The sequence below is a fragment of the Onychostruthus taczanowskii genome, unplaced genomic scaffold, assembly GCF_017590055.1.
Source record: "Onychostruthus taczanowskii isolate IOZ18803 unplaced genomic scaffold, ASM1759005v1 scaffold428, whole genome shotgun sequence".
NCBI classification, from domain to species: domain Eukaryota; kingdom Metazoa; phylum Chordata; class Aves; order Passeriformes; family Passeridae; genus Onychostruthus; species Onychostruthus taczanowskii.
This window is the reverse complement of record NW_024501771.1, coordinates 2,715-14,670: the sequence shown is the minus strand read 5'-3', so window position 1 is coordinate 14,670 and position 11,956 is coordinate 2,715. Positions and strand designations below refer to the sequence as shown.

Below are 11,956 nucleotides of genomic sequence, written 5' to 3'. Positions count from 1 at the left end.
CCTTGGGGGCCCTTTAGGCCCCCTTGGGGGGGGGGGGGTCTCTGCCCCCCACTCGATGTCCCCTGATGTCCCCGTTGTCCCCAAGGCATGCAGGGCTCCACCCCCCTGGACGTGGCGGCCGCGTCTGTCATCGACAACAACGAGCTGGCGCTGGCCCTCAAGGAGCAGGACCTGGAGAAGGTGGGGACAGCCCCGTGTCACCCCTGTGTCCCCTCCGTGTCCCCCCGTGTCACCCCTGTGTCCCCTCCGTGTCCCCCAATGTCCCCGGTGCCCCGTGTCCCCTCACCTGTGCCCAGGTGGTGACGTACCTGGTGAGTTGCAGAGCTGCCCCGTGGTGCTGCACCCCAAAACCCTCTGTGTCCCCCTGTGTCCCCCCGTGTCCCCTGGTGTCCCCTGATGTCCCCAATGTCCCCTGATGTCCCCGATGTCCCTGGTGTCCCCTGGGGCAGGTGGTGACGTACCTGGCGAGCTGTGGCCTGCAGAGCTGCCCCATGCTGCTGGCCAAGGGTTACCCCGACATCGGCTGGAACCCCTGCGGGGGTGAGAAGTACCTGGACTTCCTGCGCTTCGCCGTCTTCGTCAACGGTGAGACACCCCAGGTGTCCCCAGGTGTCCCTCAGGTGTCCCCAGGTGGCCTCAGGTGTCCCTCAGGTGTCCCCAGGTGTCCCCCAGGTGTCCCTCAGGTGTCCCCAGGTGTCCCCAGACACCCCAGGTGTCCCCAGGTGTCCCCAGGTGTCCCCAGGTGTCCCTCAGGTGTCCCCCAGGTGTCCCCCAGGTATCCCCATGTCCCCTCCTGTGGGTTTGTGTTTCGGGTCGTCCCTTTTAGGGGTCCCTGTGAGTTTTGGGGTCCCGTTCCCACAGGGGAGAGCGAGGAGGAGAACCCCACTTGGAGGCTCCCAGTTGGGTTCTCAGGGACTCCCTGTTTGGGGGTTTTGGGGTTCCCTGTTTTGGGGGTTTTGGGGTTCCCTGTTTTGGGGGTTTTGGGGTTCTCTGTTTTAGGGGTTTTGGGGTTCCCTGCTTTGGGGGTTTTGAGGTTCCCTGTTTTGGGGGTTTTGGGGTTCCCTGCTTTGGGGGTTTTGAGGTTCCCTGTTTTGGGGGTTTTGGGGTTCTCTGTTTTAGGGGTTTTGGGGTTCTCTGTTTTAGGGGGTTTTGAGGTTCTCTGTTTTAGGGGGTTTTGGGGTTCCCTGTTTTAGAGGTTTTAAGCTTCCCTGTTTTGGGGGTTTTAGGGTTCCCTGTTTTGGGGGTTTTGGGGTTCCCTGTTTTAGGGGGTTTTGGGGTTCCCTGTTTTGGGGGTTTTTCAGGTTTGTGTTTTGGGAATTCTGGGGTGTCCCTGTGACCTTTGGGGTGGGGCTCCCCAGGGGAGAGTGTGGAGGAGAACGCCAACGTGGTGGTGCGGCTGCTGATCGGGGACTCCTTGTTTGAGGGGTTTTAGGGGTTTTTGGGTTTGTGTTTTGGGAATTCTGGGGTGTCCCTGTGACCTTTTGGGGTGGGGATCCCCAGGGGAGAGCGTGGAGGAGAACGCCAACGTGGTGGTGCGGCTGCTGATCCGGCGCCCCGAGTGCTTCGGGCCGGCGCTGCGGGGCGAGGGGGGCAGCGGGCTGCTGGCCGCCATCCAGGACGCCCTGAGCATCGCCCAGGACCCCGCGCGGGACGGGCCCAGCGGCCGCAGGGAGAGGAGGCCGTGAGCACCGGGACTGGGGGATTGGGTGGGATTGGAATGGAGACCCCGCACGGGACGGGCCCAGCGGCCGCAGGGAGAGGAGGCCGTGAGCACCGGGAGCGGGATGGGAATGGGAATGGGATTGGGAGGGATTGGAATGGAGACCCCGCACGGGACGGGCCCAGCGGCCGCACGGAGAGGAGGCCGTGAGCACCGGGAGCGGGATGGGAATGGGAATGGGATTGGGAGGGATTGGAATGGAGACCCCGCACGGGACGGGCCCAGCGGCCGCACGGAGAGGAGGCCGTGAGCACCGGGAGCGGGATGGGAATGGGAATGGGATTGGGAGGGATTGGAATGGAGACCCCGCACGGGACGGGCCCAGCGGCCGCACGGAGAGGAGGCCGTGAGCACCGGGAGCGGGATGGGAATGGGAATGGGATTGGGAATGGAATGGGAATGGGATTGGAATGGAATGGGATTGGGAATGGGTGGGATTGGAATGGGGACCCCGCGCGGGAGGGGCCCAGCGACCGCAGGGAGAGGAGGCAGTGAGCACTGGGACTGGGATGGGAATGGGATTGGGAATGGGATTGGAATTGGAATGGGATTAGGATTGGAATGAGATTGGGATTGGGAATGGAATGGGATGGGAATGGAGACCCCGCGCGGGAGGGGCCCAGCGACCGCAGGGAGAGGAGGCAGTGAGCACTGGGACTGGGATGGGAATGAGACCCCGCATGGGACGGGCCCAGCGGCCGCAGGGAGAGGAGGCCGTGAGCACTGGGAGTGGGAATGGGATTGGGAATGGAATGGGATTGGGATTGGGAATGGGATTGGGATTGGAATTGGAATGGGATTGGGTGGGATTGGAATGGAGACCCCGCACGGGACGGGCCCAGCGGCCGCAGGGAGAGGAGGCCGTGAGCACCGGGACTGGGATGGGAATGGGATGGGATTGGGAATGGATTGGGATTGGGAATGGGTGGGGTTGGAATGGAGACCCCGCGCGGGAGGGGCCCAGCGACCGCAGGGAGAGGAGGCAGTGAGCACTGGGACTGGGATGGGAATGGGATTGGAAATGGGATTGGGAATGGAATGGGATTGGGAATGGGATTGGAATGGGATGGGAATGAGATTGGGAATGGGATTGGGAATGGGTGGGATTGGAATGGGGACCCCGCGCGGGAGGGGCCCAGCGGCCGCAGGGAGAGGAGGCCGTGAGCACTGGGACTGGGATGGGAATGGGATTGGAATTGGAATGGGATTGGGATTGGAATGAGATAGGGATTGGGAATGGGATTGGGAATGGAATGGGATGGGAATGGAATGGGATGGGAATGGAGACCCCGCGCGGGACGGGCCCAGCGGCCGCAGGGAGAGGAGGCCGTGAGCACCGGGAGCGGGATGGGAATGGGAATGGGATTGGAATTGGAATGGGATTGGTAATGGGATTGGGATTGGAATTGGAATGGGATTGGGTGGGATTGGAATGGAGACCCCGCACGGGACGGGCCCAGCGGCCGCAGGGAGAGGAGGCTGTGAGCACCGGGACTGGGATGGGATTGGGAATGGGATTGGGAATGGGATTGGAATTGGAATGGGATTAGGATTGGAATGAGATTGGGATTGGGAATGGAATGGGATGGGAATGGAGACCCCGCGCGGGACGGGCCCAGCGGCCGCAGGGAGAGGAGGCCGTGAGCACCGGGAGTGGGAATGGGAATGGGAATGGGATTGGGAATGGAATGGGATTGGGAATGGGATTGGGAATGGGTGGGGTTGGGATTGGGAATGGAATGGGAGTCGGATTGGGAATGGGATTGGGATTGGAATTGGAATTGGAATAGGATTGGGATTGGGAATGGAATGGGAGTAGGATTGGAATGGAGACCCCACACAGGACGGGCCCAGCGGCCATAGGGAGAGGAGGCCGTGAGCACCGGGGCTGGGATGGGAATGGGATTGGGAATGGAATGGGATTGGGAATGGAATGGGATTGGAATTGGAATGGGATTGGGTGGGATTGGAATGGAGACCCCGCACGGGACGGGCCCAGCGGCCGCAGGGAGAGGAGGCTGTGAGCACCGGGACTGGGATGGGATTGGGAATGGGATTGGGAATGGGATTGGGAATGGGATTGGGAATGGGAATGGAATGGGAATGGGTGGGATTGGAATGGGGACCCCGCACGTGAGGGGCCCAGCGGCTGTGAGGATGAGGATGAGGATGAGGATGAGGATGAGGATGAGGATGAGGATGAGGATGAGGATGAGGATGAGGATGAGGATGAGGATGAGGATGAGGATGAGGATGAGGATGAGATGCCCGTGATGAGAAGCGACGCGAGGATGAAGACAGGACGGAGCGGCCATCAAGCCGTGAACAGAAGGGGGATGAAGATGGGCTGGAATGGGTTGGGGTGAAGATGGCAACACTGGGATGGCCTGGGGGGACCCCAGGGTGACCCCCTGACCCCCCAGGTTCGGGCCCGAGGAGCCCCCCGAGGAGAACCGCGTGCACCTGGGCCACGCCATCATGTCCTTCTACGCCGCCCTCATCGACCTGCTGGGCCGCTGCGCCCCCGAGATGCACGTACGGACCCGGCGGGTTTGGGGGGCTCAGGGGGGGTCCCGGGGGGGTCAGAACTCGGGGTGTGACCCCCCCCCACCGTGTGACCCCCACAGCTGATCCAGGCGGGGAAGGGGGAGGCCCTGCGGATCCGGGCCATCCTGCGCTCGCTCGTCCCGCTCGAGGACCTGGTGGGGATCATCAGCCTCCCCCTGCAGATCCCGGCGCTGGGAAAAGGTGGGGAGGGGTCCCCAAACCTGGGGAGGGTCACTGGGATGGGCAGCACCCCAAAATGTGGGGACTGGGATGGGGGACACCCCACAAAGTGGCGATCAGCAGCCTCCCCCTGCAGATCCCGGCGCTGGGAAAAGGTGGGGAGGGGTCCCCAAACCTGGGGAGGGTCACCCCAAAATGTGGGGGCTGGGATGGGGGACACCCCAAAAAGTGGGGATCATCAGCCTCCCCCTGCAGATCCCGGCGCTGGGAAAAGGTGGGGAGGGGTCCCCAAACCTGGGGAGGGTCACTGGGATGGGCGGCACCCCAAAATATGGGGACTGGGGTGGAGGTTATCAGCCTTGAGGGCTATTTGGGGAGTTTTGGGGTGCCCTGAGTTTTGGGGTCCCTCAGATGGGAACGTGGTGGAGCCCCCCATGGCCACCAGCTGGGCTGGGGGGCTCTGGAGACGCCAGGATTTGGGGGGATTTCCAGCTGTTTTAGGGTTTGGGGCTGTTTGGGGAGTTTTGGGGTGCCCTGAGTTTTGGGGTCCCACAGATGGGAACGTGGTGGAGCCCCCCATGGCCACCAGCTGTGCTGGGGGGCTCTGGGAACGCCAGGATTTGGGGGGATTTCCAGTTGTTTTAGGGTTTGGGGCTGTTTGGGGAGTTTTGGGGTGCCCTGAGTTTTGGGGTCCCTCAGATGGGAACGTGGTGGAGCCCCCCATGGCCACCAGCTGTGCTGGGGGGCTCTGGGAACGCCAGGATTTGGGGGGATTTCCAGTTGTTTTAGGGTTTGGGGCTGTTTGGGGCGTTTTGGGGTGCCCTGAGTTTTGGGGTCCCTCAGATGGGAACGTGGTGGAGCCCCCCATGGCCACCAGCTGGGCTGGGGGGCTCTGGGGACGCCAGGATTTGGGGGGATTTCCAGCTGTTTTAGGGTTTGGGGCTGTTTGGGGAGTTTTGGGGTACCCTGAGTTTTGGGGTCCCGCAGATGGGAACGTGGTGGAGCCCCCCATGGCTCCCAGCTGGGCTGGGGGGCTCTGGGGACGCCAGGATTTGGGGGGATTTCCAGCTGTTTTAGGGTTTGGGGCTGTTTGGGGGGCAGCAGTTGTCCCAGTGCTTCCCAAGGGGAGCATCCAGAGCAAGGGAAAAGAGAGCTGCAAGGATGCCCTGCCCCATCCTGGAGCCAGGACTGCCCCTGTCCATTCTGCTCATCACCTTTCCCACCTCCAAACGCTGCAGCTCCCCAGCCCTGCTAGGGACACAAACTCTGGGAGTCCCTGCCTGACCTGAGCTCCTTTCCCATCAAGAATTTTTCAACTGATGTCGAAGCCAACATCACCAACCACCCCTGAGTGAGGCTGTGGTGGCACCTGTGAGGGAGGGGTCAGGAGGGGATGGCACTAACTCGCCCAGCCACAGTGCCAAGCCATGTCTTGTCTGTTTAGTCACTGTTTTAAACCAGGATGGTGCCACCTCTGTTTGCCCAGACCTCAAACACCAAGGGAAGGTTGAAGCACAGCTCAGCAGCCTGTACCAAGCCCAGTGGACAACACAAGGAACGTGACAAGAGCAGAGCAAGTGCCACCCAAATTCGTGGTCTGAAACTCTCCTCCAGTGCCAACAGCCTCCCTGGGTGCCAACCCCACAGCAGCCAGATCAGATGGTTGTGCCATCTTCTCCCAAAATCCTGCCCTGCCTTTGATATGTTAATCCTGCATAAGGCAAATTCTCCCATTAGAATAAAGTCCATTCTGGTCTCCCTGCAATCTGCATGATCCAGTTCAAAGTTAAATTAAAAATCCCAACCTGTGTGAATGTTGCAATCGCATTATGAAATCTGTAAATCTATTTTTAATGTCTTAATGCTGCTCTAGTTGAACGAGGCAAGGCGACTGCTGCATGGCATTTGCTTTACACTTTTTTGGATTCTCATGCACTTATTAAATATTCACTCTGCAGCCTTTGCATTTCCAGTACTGCAGGACCCTAAAATAGAAGACAAGTTTTTCTTTCCCTCTTTTGTTTCTGAAATTCCAACTTGACTCCAGGATCTCTCCAAATCAAACGTGAAGCACTAAACACTGCAAGGAGAAAATGTTTCAAATTCATACAGATGGCAGAAAATAGGATTTAAATCCTAAGCATGCAGCTATTTACACTGCTTTTAGGAGGTGACAGAGCAAAATGATTTCATTTCAAATTAAGATATATACAATGTTAATTCTCTGAGTAGCTTGTTTTTATTAAGAAAATATTTGAACATGGCTGGAACAACTCTCCCAAATCATCATCTTACAGAACATTTCTTGGGGGAGCAGTTTGTGCTTTTCATTCTGATCTGGGACGGAAACAAGCTCTGAAAGACTGGAATTTTCTGTGTCACAAACTTTATTTTCTGACCGACTCGCTTTGAAAAATCAGTGCATGAAGCAGCGAAATCAACCCTGCTGTTGTCCCTCGGGAGCCGTGCCCTGGGCAGCCGGGCTCTGCCTCTCCCTGTGCGCAGCCACCTCTTGTCACATTAACGAGCTCCTCGATATTAAATGTCCTCAAACACCGCGGGTATGAACCAGCCGGGAGAGCAGCAGAGGACGGCAGAGGCGATGGATTGATCCCGAAATCCCAGATTGTCCCAGCAGAGCTGTGCCAGGGGACACCAGCGCCACTTGTCCCGCGGAGCCGCAGGGCAGGGCCGGGGGTGGCACAGGGCAGCCCTGGCACGGCTCGGGATGGCACGGCCCGGCCAGCCCGGGCACTGCGGGCAGCAAAGGCTGCTCTGGAAGGGTCGGGGCTTGCGGAGGGACCGCTCTGTCCCTCCCTGTTCCCCCCGTTCCACTCTGTCCCCCTCCTGTCAGCCCTGTGCCGCTCTGTCCCTCTGTGTCTCCCGTCCCCTTCTGTGCCACCTCGTCCCCTCCTCTTCCCTCTCTATCCCCTCCTGTCCCCTCTCTCTCCCCTCTTTGTCCCCTCTATCCTCTCTCTCTTTCCCTCTCATGGCCACCAGCTGGGCTGGGGGGCTCTGGAGACGCCAGGATTTGGGGGGATTTCCAGCTGTTTTAGGGTTTGGGGCTGTTTGGGGAGTTTTGGGGTACCCTGAGTTTTGGGGTCCCGCAGATGGGAACGTAGAGGAGCCCCCCATGGCCACCAGCTGGGCTGGGGGGCTCTGGGGACGCCAGGGTTTGGGGGGATTTCCAGCTGTTTTAGGGTTTGGGGCTGTTTGGGGAGTTTTGGGGTGCCCTGAGTTTTGGGGTCCCGCAGATGGGAACGTGGTGGAGCCCCCCATGGCCACCAGCTGTGCTGGGGGGCTCTGGGGACGCCAGGATTTGGGGGGATTTCCAGCTGTTTTAGGGTTTGGGGCTGTTTGGGGAGTTTTGGGGTGCCCTGAGTTTTGGGGTCCCTCAGATGGGAACGTGGTGGAGCCCCCCATGGCCACCAGCTGGGCTGGGGGGCTCTGGGGACGCCAGGATTTGGGGGGATTTCCAGCTGTTTTAGGGTTTGGGGCTGTTTGGGGAGTTTTGGGGTGCCCTGAGTTTTGGGGTCCCGCAGATGGGAACGTGGTGGAGCCCCCCATGGCCACCAGCTGGGCTGGGGGGCTCTGGGGACGCCAGGGTTTGGGGGGATTTCCAGCTGTTTTAGGGTTTGGGGCTGTTTGGGGGGTTTTGGGGTACCCTGAGTTTTGGGGTCCCTCAGATGGGAACGTGGTGGAGCCCCGTATGGCCGCCAGCTGGGCTGGGGGGCTCTGGGGACGCCAGGATTTGGGGGGATTTCCAGCTGTTTTAGGGTTTGGGGCTGTTTGGGGAGTTTTGGGGTACCCTGAGTTTTGGGGTCCCGCAGATGGGAACGTGGTGGAGCCCCCCATGGCCACCAGCTGGGCTGGGGGGCTCTGGGGACGCCAGGATTTGGGGGGATTTCCAGCTGTTTTAGGGTTTGGGGCTGTTTGGGGAGTTTTGGGGTGCCCTGAGTTTTGGGGTCCCTCAGATGGGAACGTGGTGGAGCCCCGTATGGCCACCAGCTGGGCTGGGGGGCTCTGGGGACGCCAGGATTTGGGGGGATTTCCAGCTGTTTTAGGGTTTGGGGCTGTTTGGGGAGTTTTGGGGTGCCCTGAGTTTTGGGGTCCCACAGATGGGAACGTGGTGGATCCCCCCATGGCCACCAGCTGGGCTGGGGGGCTCTGGGGACGCCAGGATTTGGGGGGATTTCCAGCTGTTTTAGGGTTTGGGGCTGTTTGGGGAGTTTTGGGGTGCCCTGAGTTTTGGGGTCCCTCAGATGGGAACGTGGTGGAGCCCCGTATGGCCGCCAGCTTCGTCCCCGAGCACAAGGCGCCCATGGTGCTGTTCCTGGACCGCGTTTATGGGGTGCAGAACCAGGAGTTCCTGCTCCACGTGCTGGAAGTGGGGTTCCTGCCCGACATGCGCGCGGCCGCCTCGCTGGACACGGTGAGGGGCACCCCAAAACCGCCCCGGGGCTCCCCAAAACTCCCTACAGGGTCCCTTGGACCTGCAGCAATGGCCTTGGGTCAGCCCTGTTCCCTCCTGTGGGGTGGGTGTGGGGTCACCCCAAATATTCCATTTGACCCCCCAAATCTTCTCTATGGGATGGATTTGGGGTCACCCCAATCTTCCCTATTTGACCCCCCAAATCTGCCCCATGGGATGGATTTGGGGTCACCCCAATCTTCCCTATTTGACCCCCCCAAATCTGCCCCATGGGATGGATTTGGGGTCACCCAAATCTCCCCCACGGGATGGGTCTGGGATCCCCCAAATCTCCCCCATGGGCTGGATTTGGGGTCACCCCAATCTTCCCTATTTGACCCCCCCAAATCTGCCCCATGGGATGGATTTGGGGTCACCCAAATCTCCCCCACGGGATGGGTCTGGGATCCCCCAAATCTCCCCCATGGGCTGGATTTGGGGTCACCCCAATCTTCCCTATTTGACCCCCCCAAATCTGCCCCATGGGATGGATTTGGGGTCACCCAAATCTCCCCCACGGGATGGGTCTGGGATCCCCCAAATCTCCCCCATGGGCTGGATTTGGGGTCACCCCAATCTTCCCTATTTGACCCCCCCAAATCTGCCCCATGGGATGGATTTGGGGTCACCCAAATCTCCCCCACGGGATGGGTCTGGGATCCCCCAAATCTCCCCCATGGGCTGGATTTGGGGTCACCCCAATCTTCCCTATTTGACCCCCCCAAATCTGCCCCATGGGATGGATTTGGGGTCACCCAAATCTCCCCCACGGGATGGGTCTGGGATCCCCCAAATCTCCCCCATGGGCTGGATTTGGGGTCACCCCAATCTTCCCTATTTGACCCCCCCAAATCTGCCCCATGGGATGGATTTGGGGTCACCCAAATCTCCCCCACGGGATGGGTCTGGGATCCCCCAAATCTCCCCCATGGGCTGGATTTGGGGTCACCCCAATCTTCCCTATTTGACCCCCCCAAATCTGCCCCATGGGATGGATTTGGGGTCACCCAAATCTCCCCCACGGGATGGGTCTGGGATCCCCCAAATCTCCCCCATGGGCTGGATTTGGGGTCACCCCAATCTTCCCTATTTGACCCCCCCAAATCTGCCCCATGGGATGGATTTGGGGTCACCCAAATCTCCCCCACGGGATGGGTCTGGGATCCCCCAAATCTCCCCCATGGGCTGGATTTGGGGTCACCCCAATCTTCCCTATTTGACCCCCCCAAATCTGCCCCATGGGATGGATTTGGGGTCACCCAAATCTCCCCCACGGGATGGGTCTGGGATCCCCCAAATCTCCCCCATGGGCTGGATTTGGGGTCACCCCAATCTTCCCTATTTGACCCCCCCAAATCTGCCCCATGGGATGGATTTGGGGTCACCCAAATCTCCCCCACGGGATGGGTCTGGGATCCCCCAAATCTCCCCCATGGGCTGGATTTGGGGTCACCCCAATCTTCCCTATTTGACCCCCCCAAATCTGCCCCATGGGATGGATTTGGGGTCACCCAAATCTCCCCCACGGGATGGGTCTGGGATCCCCCAAATCTCCCCCATGGGCTGGATTTGGGGTCACCCCAATCTTCCCTATTTGACCCCCCCAAATCTGCCCCATGGGATGGATTTGGGGTCACCCAAATCTCCCCCACGGGATGGGTCTGGGATCCCCCAAATCTCCCCCATGGGCTGGATTTGGGGTCACCCCAATCTTCCCTATTTGACCCCCCCAAATCTGCCCCATGGGATGGATTTGGGGTCACCCAAATCTCCCCCACGGGATGGGTCTGGGATCCCCCAAATCTCCCCCATGGGCTGGATTTGGGGTCACCCCAATCTTCCCTATTTGACCCCCCCAAATCTGCCCCATGGGATGGATTTGGGGTCACCCAAATCTCCCCCACGGGATGGGTCTGGGATCCCCCAAATCTCCCCCATGGGCTGGATTTGGGGTCACCCCAATCTTCCCTATTTGACCCCCCCAAATCTGCCCCATGGGATGGATTTGGGGTCACCCAAATCTCCCCCACGGGATGGGTCTGGGATCCCCCAAATCTCCCCCATGGGCTGGATTTGGGGTCACCCCAATCTTCCCTATTTGACCCCCCCAAATCTGCCCCATGGGATGGATTTGGGGTCACCCAAATCTCCCCCACGGGATGGGTCTGGGATCCCCCAATCTCCCCCATGGGATGGATTTGGGGTCACCCCAATGTTCCCTATCTGACGCCCCAAATCTCCCCCATGGACAGATCCCCAAACTCCCCCCATGGGACACCTCTGTCCCCACGTCCCCTCAGGGTGTGTCACCCCCTGTGACCCCCCCGTGTCCCCCCCAGGCGACGTTCAGCACGACGGAGATGGCGCTGGCGCTGAACCGGTACCTGTGCCTGGCGGTGATGCCGCTCATCACCAAGTGCGCGCCGCTCTTCGCGGGCACCGAGCACCGCGCCATCATGGTGGACTCCATGCTGCACACCATCTACCGCCTGTCGCGGGGCCGCGCCCTCACCAAGGCCCAGCGCGACGCCATCGAGGAGTGCCTCATGGCCCTCTGCAGGTGGGACCCCCAATCGGGCCCCAAAATGGCACCGTGCCCCCCCACCATGGGTCTGTATCTGTCCTCAAAATCAGCCCAACTCTCATGGGGAACCCAACTGCCATGGTCAACTCAACTCTCATGGCCAACCCAACTCTCATGGGGAACCCAACTGCCATGGTCAACTCAACTGCCATGGCCAACCCAACTCTCATGGGGAGCCCAACTTTCATGGTCAACTCAACCGTCATGGCCAGCCCAACTGCCATGGTCAACCCAACTTTCATGGCCAACTCAACCACCATGGTGCACCCAACCCCCATGGTCGACCCAACTCTCATGGGAAACCCAACTGCCATGGTCAACCCAACTACAATGGTCAACTCAACCATCATGGTCAGCTCAACTCCCGTGGTCAACCTCACCCCCGTGGTCAACTCAACTGCAATGACCAACCCAACCACCATGGCCAACTCAACTGCCATGGCCAACCCAACTC

The 11,956-nt window shown here is 60.0% G+C and overlaps 1 protein-coding gene across 1 annotated transcript in view; it reads left to right on the top strand.

The window, feature by feature from the left end:
- Positions 1-11,956, top strand: part of LOC121340734 (ryanodine receptor 1-like) — a 26,530-nt gene that overhangs the window by 12,013 nt on the left and 2,561 nt on the right. The window contains exons 12-17 of the mRNA XM_041413669.1: positions 450-585; positions 1,501-1,681; positions 4,144-4,255; positions 4,348-4,468; positions 8,710-8,879; positions 11,258-11,478. Coding sequence (XP_041269603.1) covers positions 450-585; positions 1,501-1,681; positions 4,144-4,255; positions 4,348-4,468; positions 8,710-8,879; positions 11,258-11,478 — 941 coding nt within the window. The remainder of the gene's footprint in view (positions 1-449; positions 586-1,500; positions 1,682-4,143; positions 4,256-4,347; positions 4,469-8,709; positions 8,880-11,257; positions 11,479-11,956) is intronic.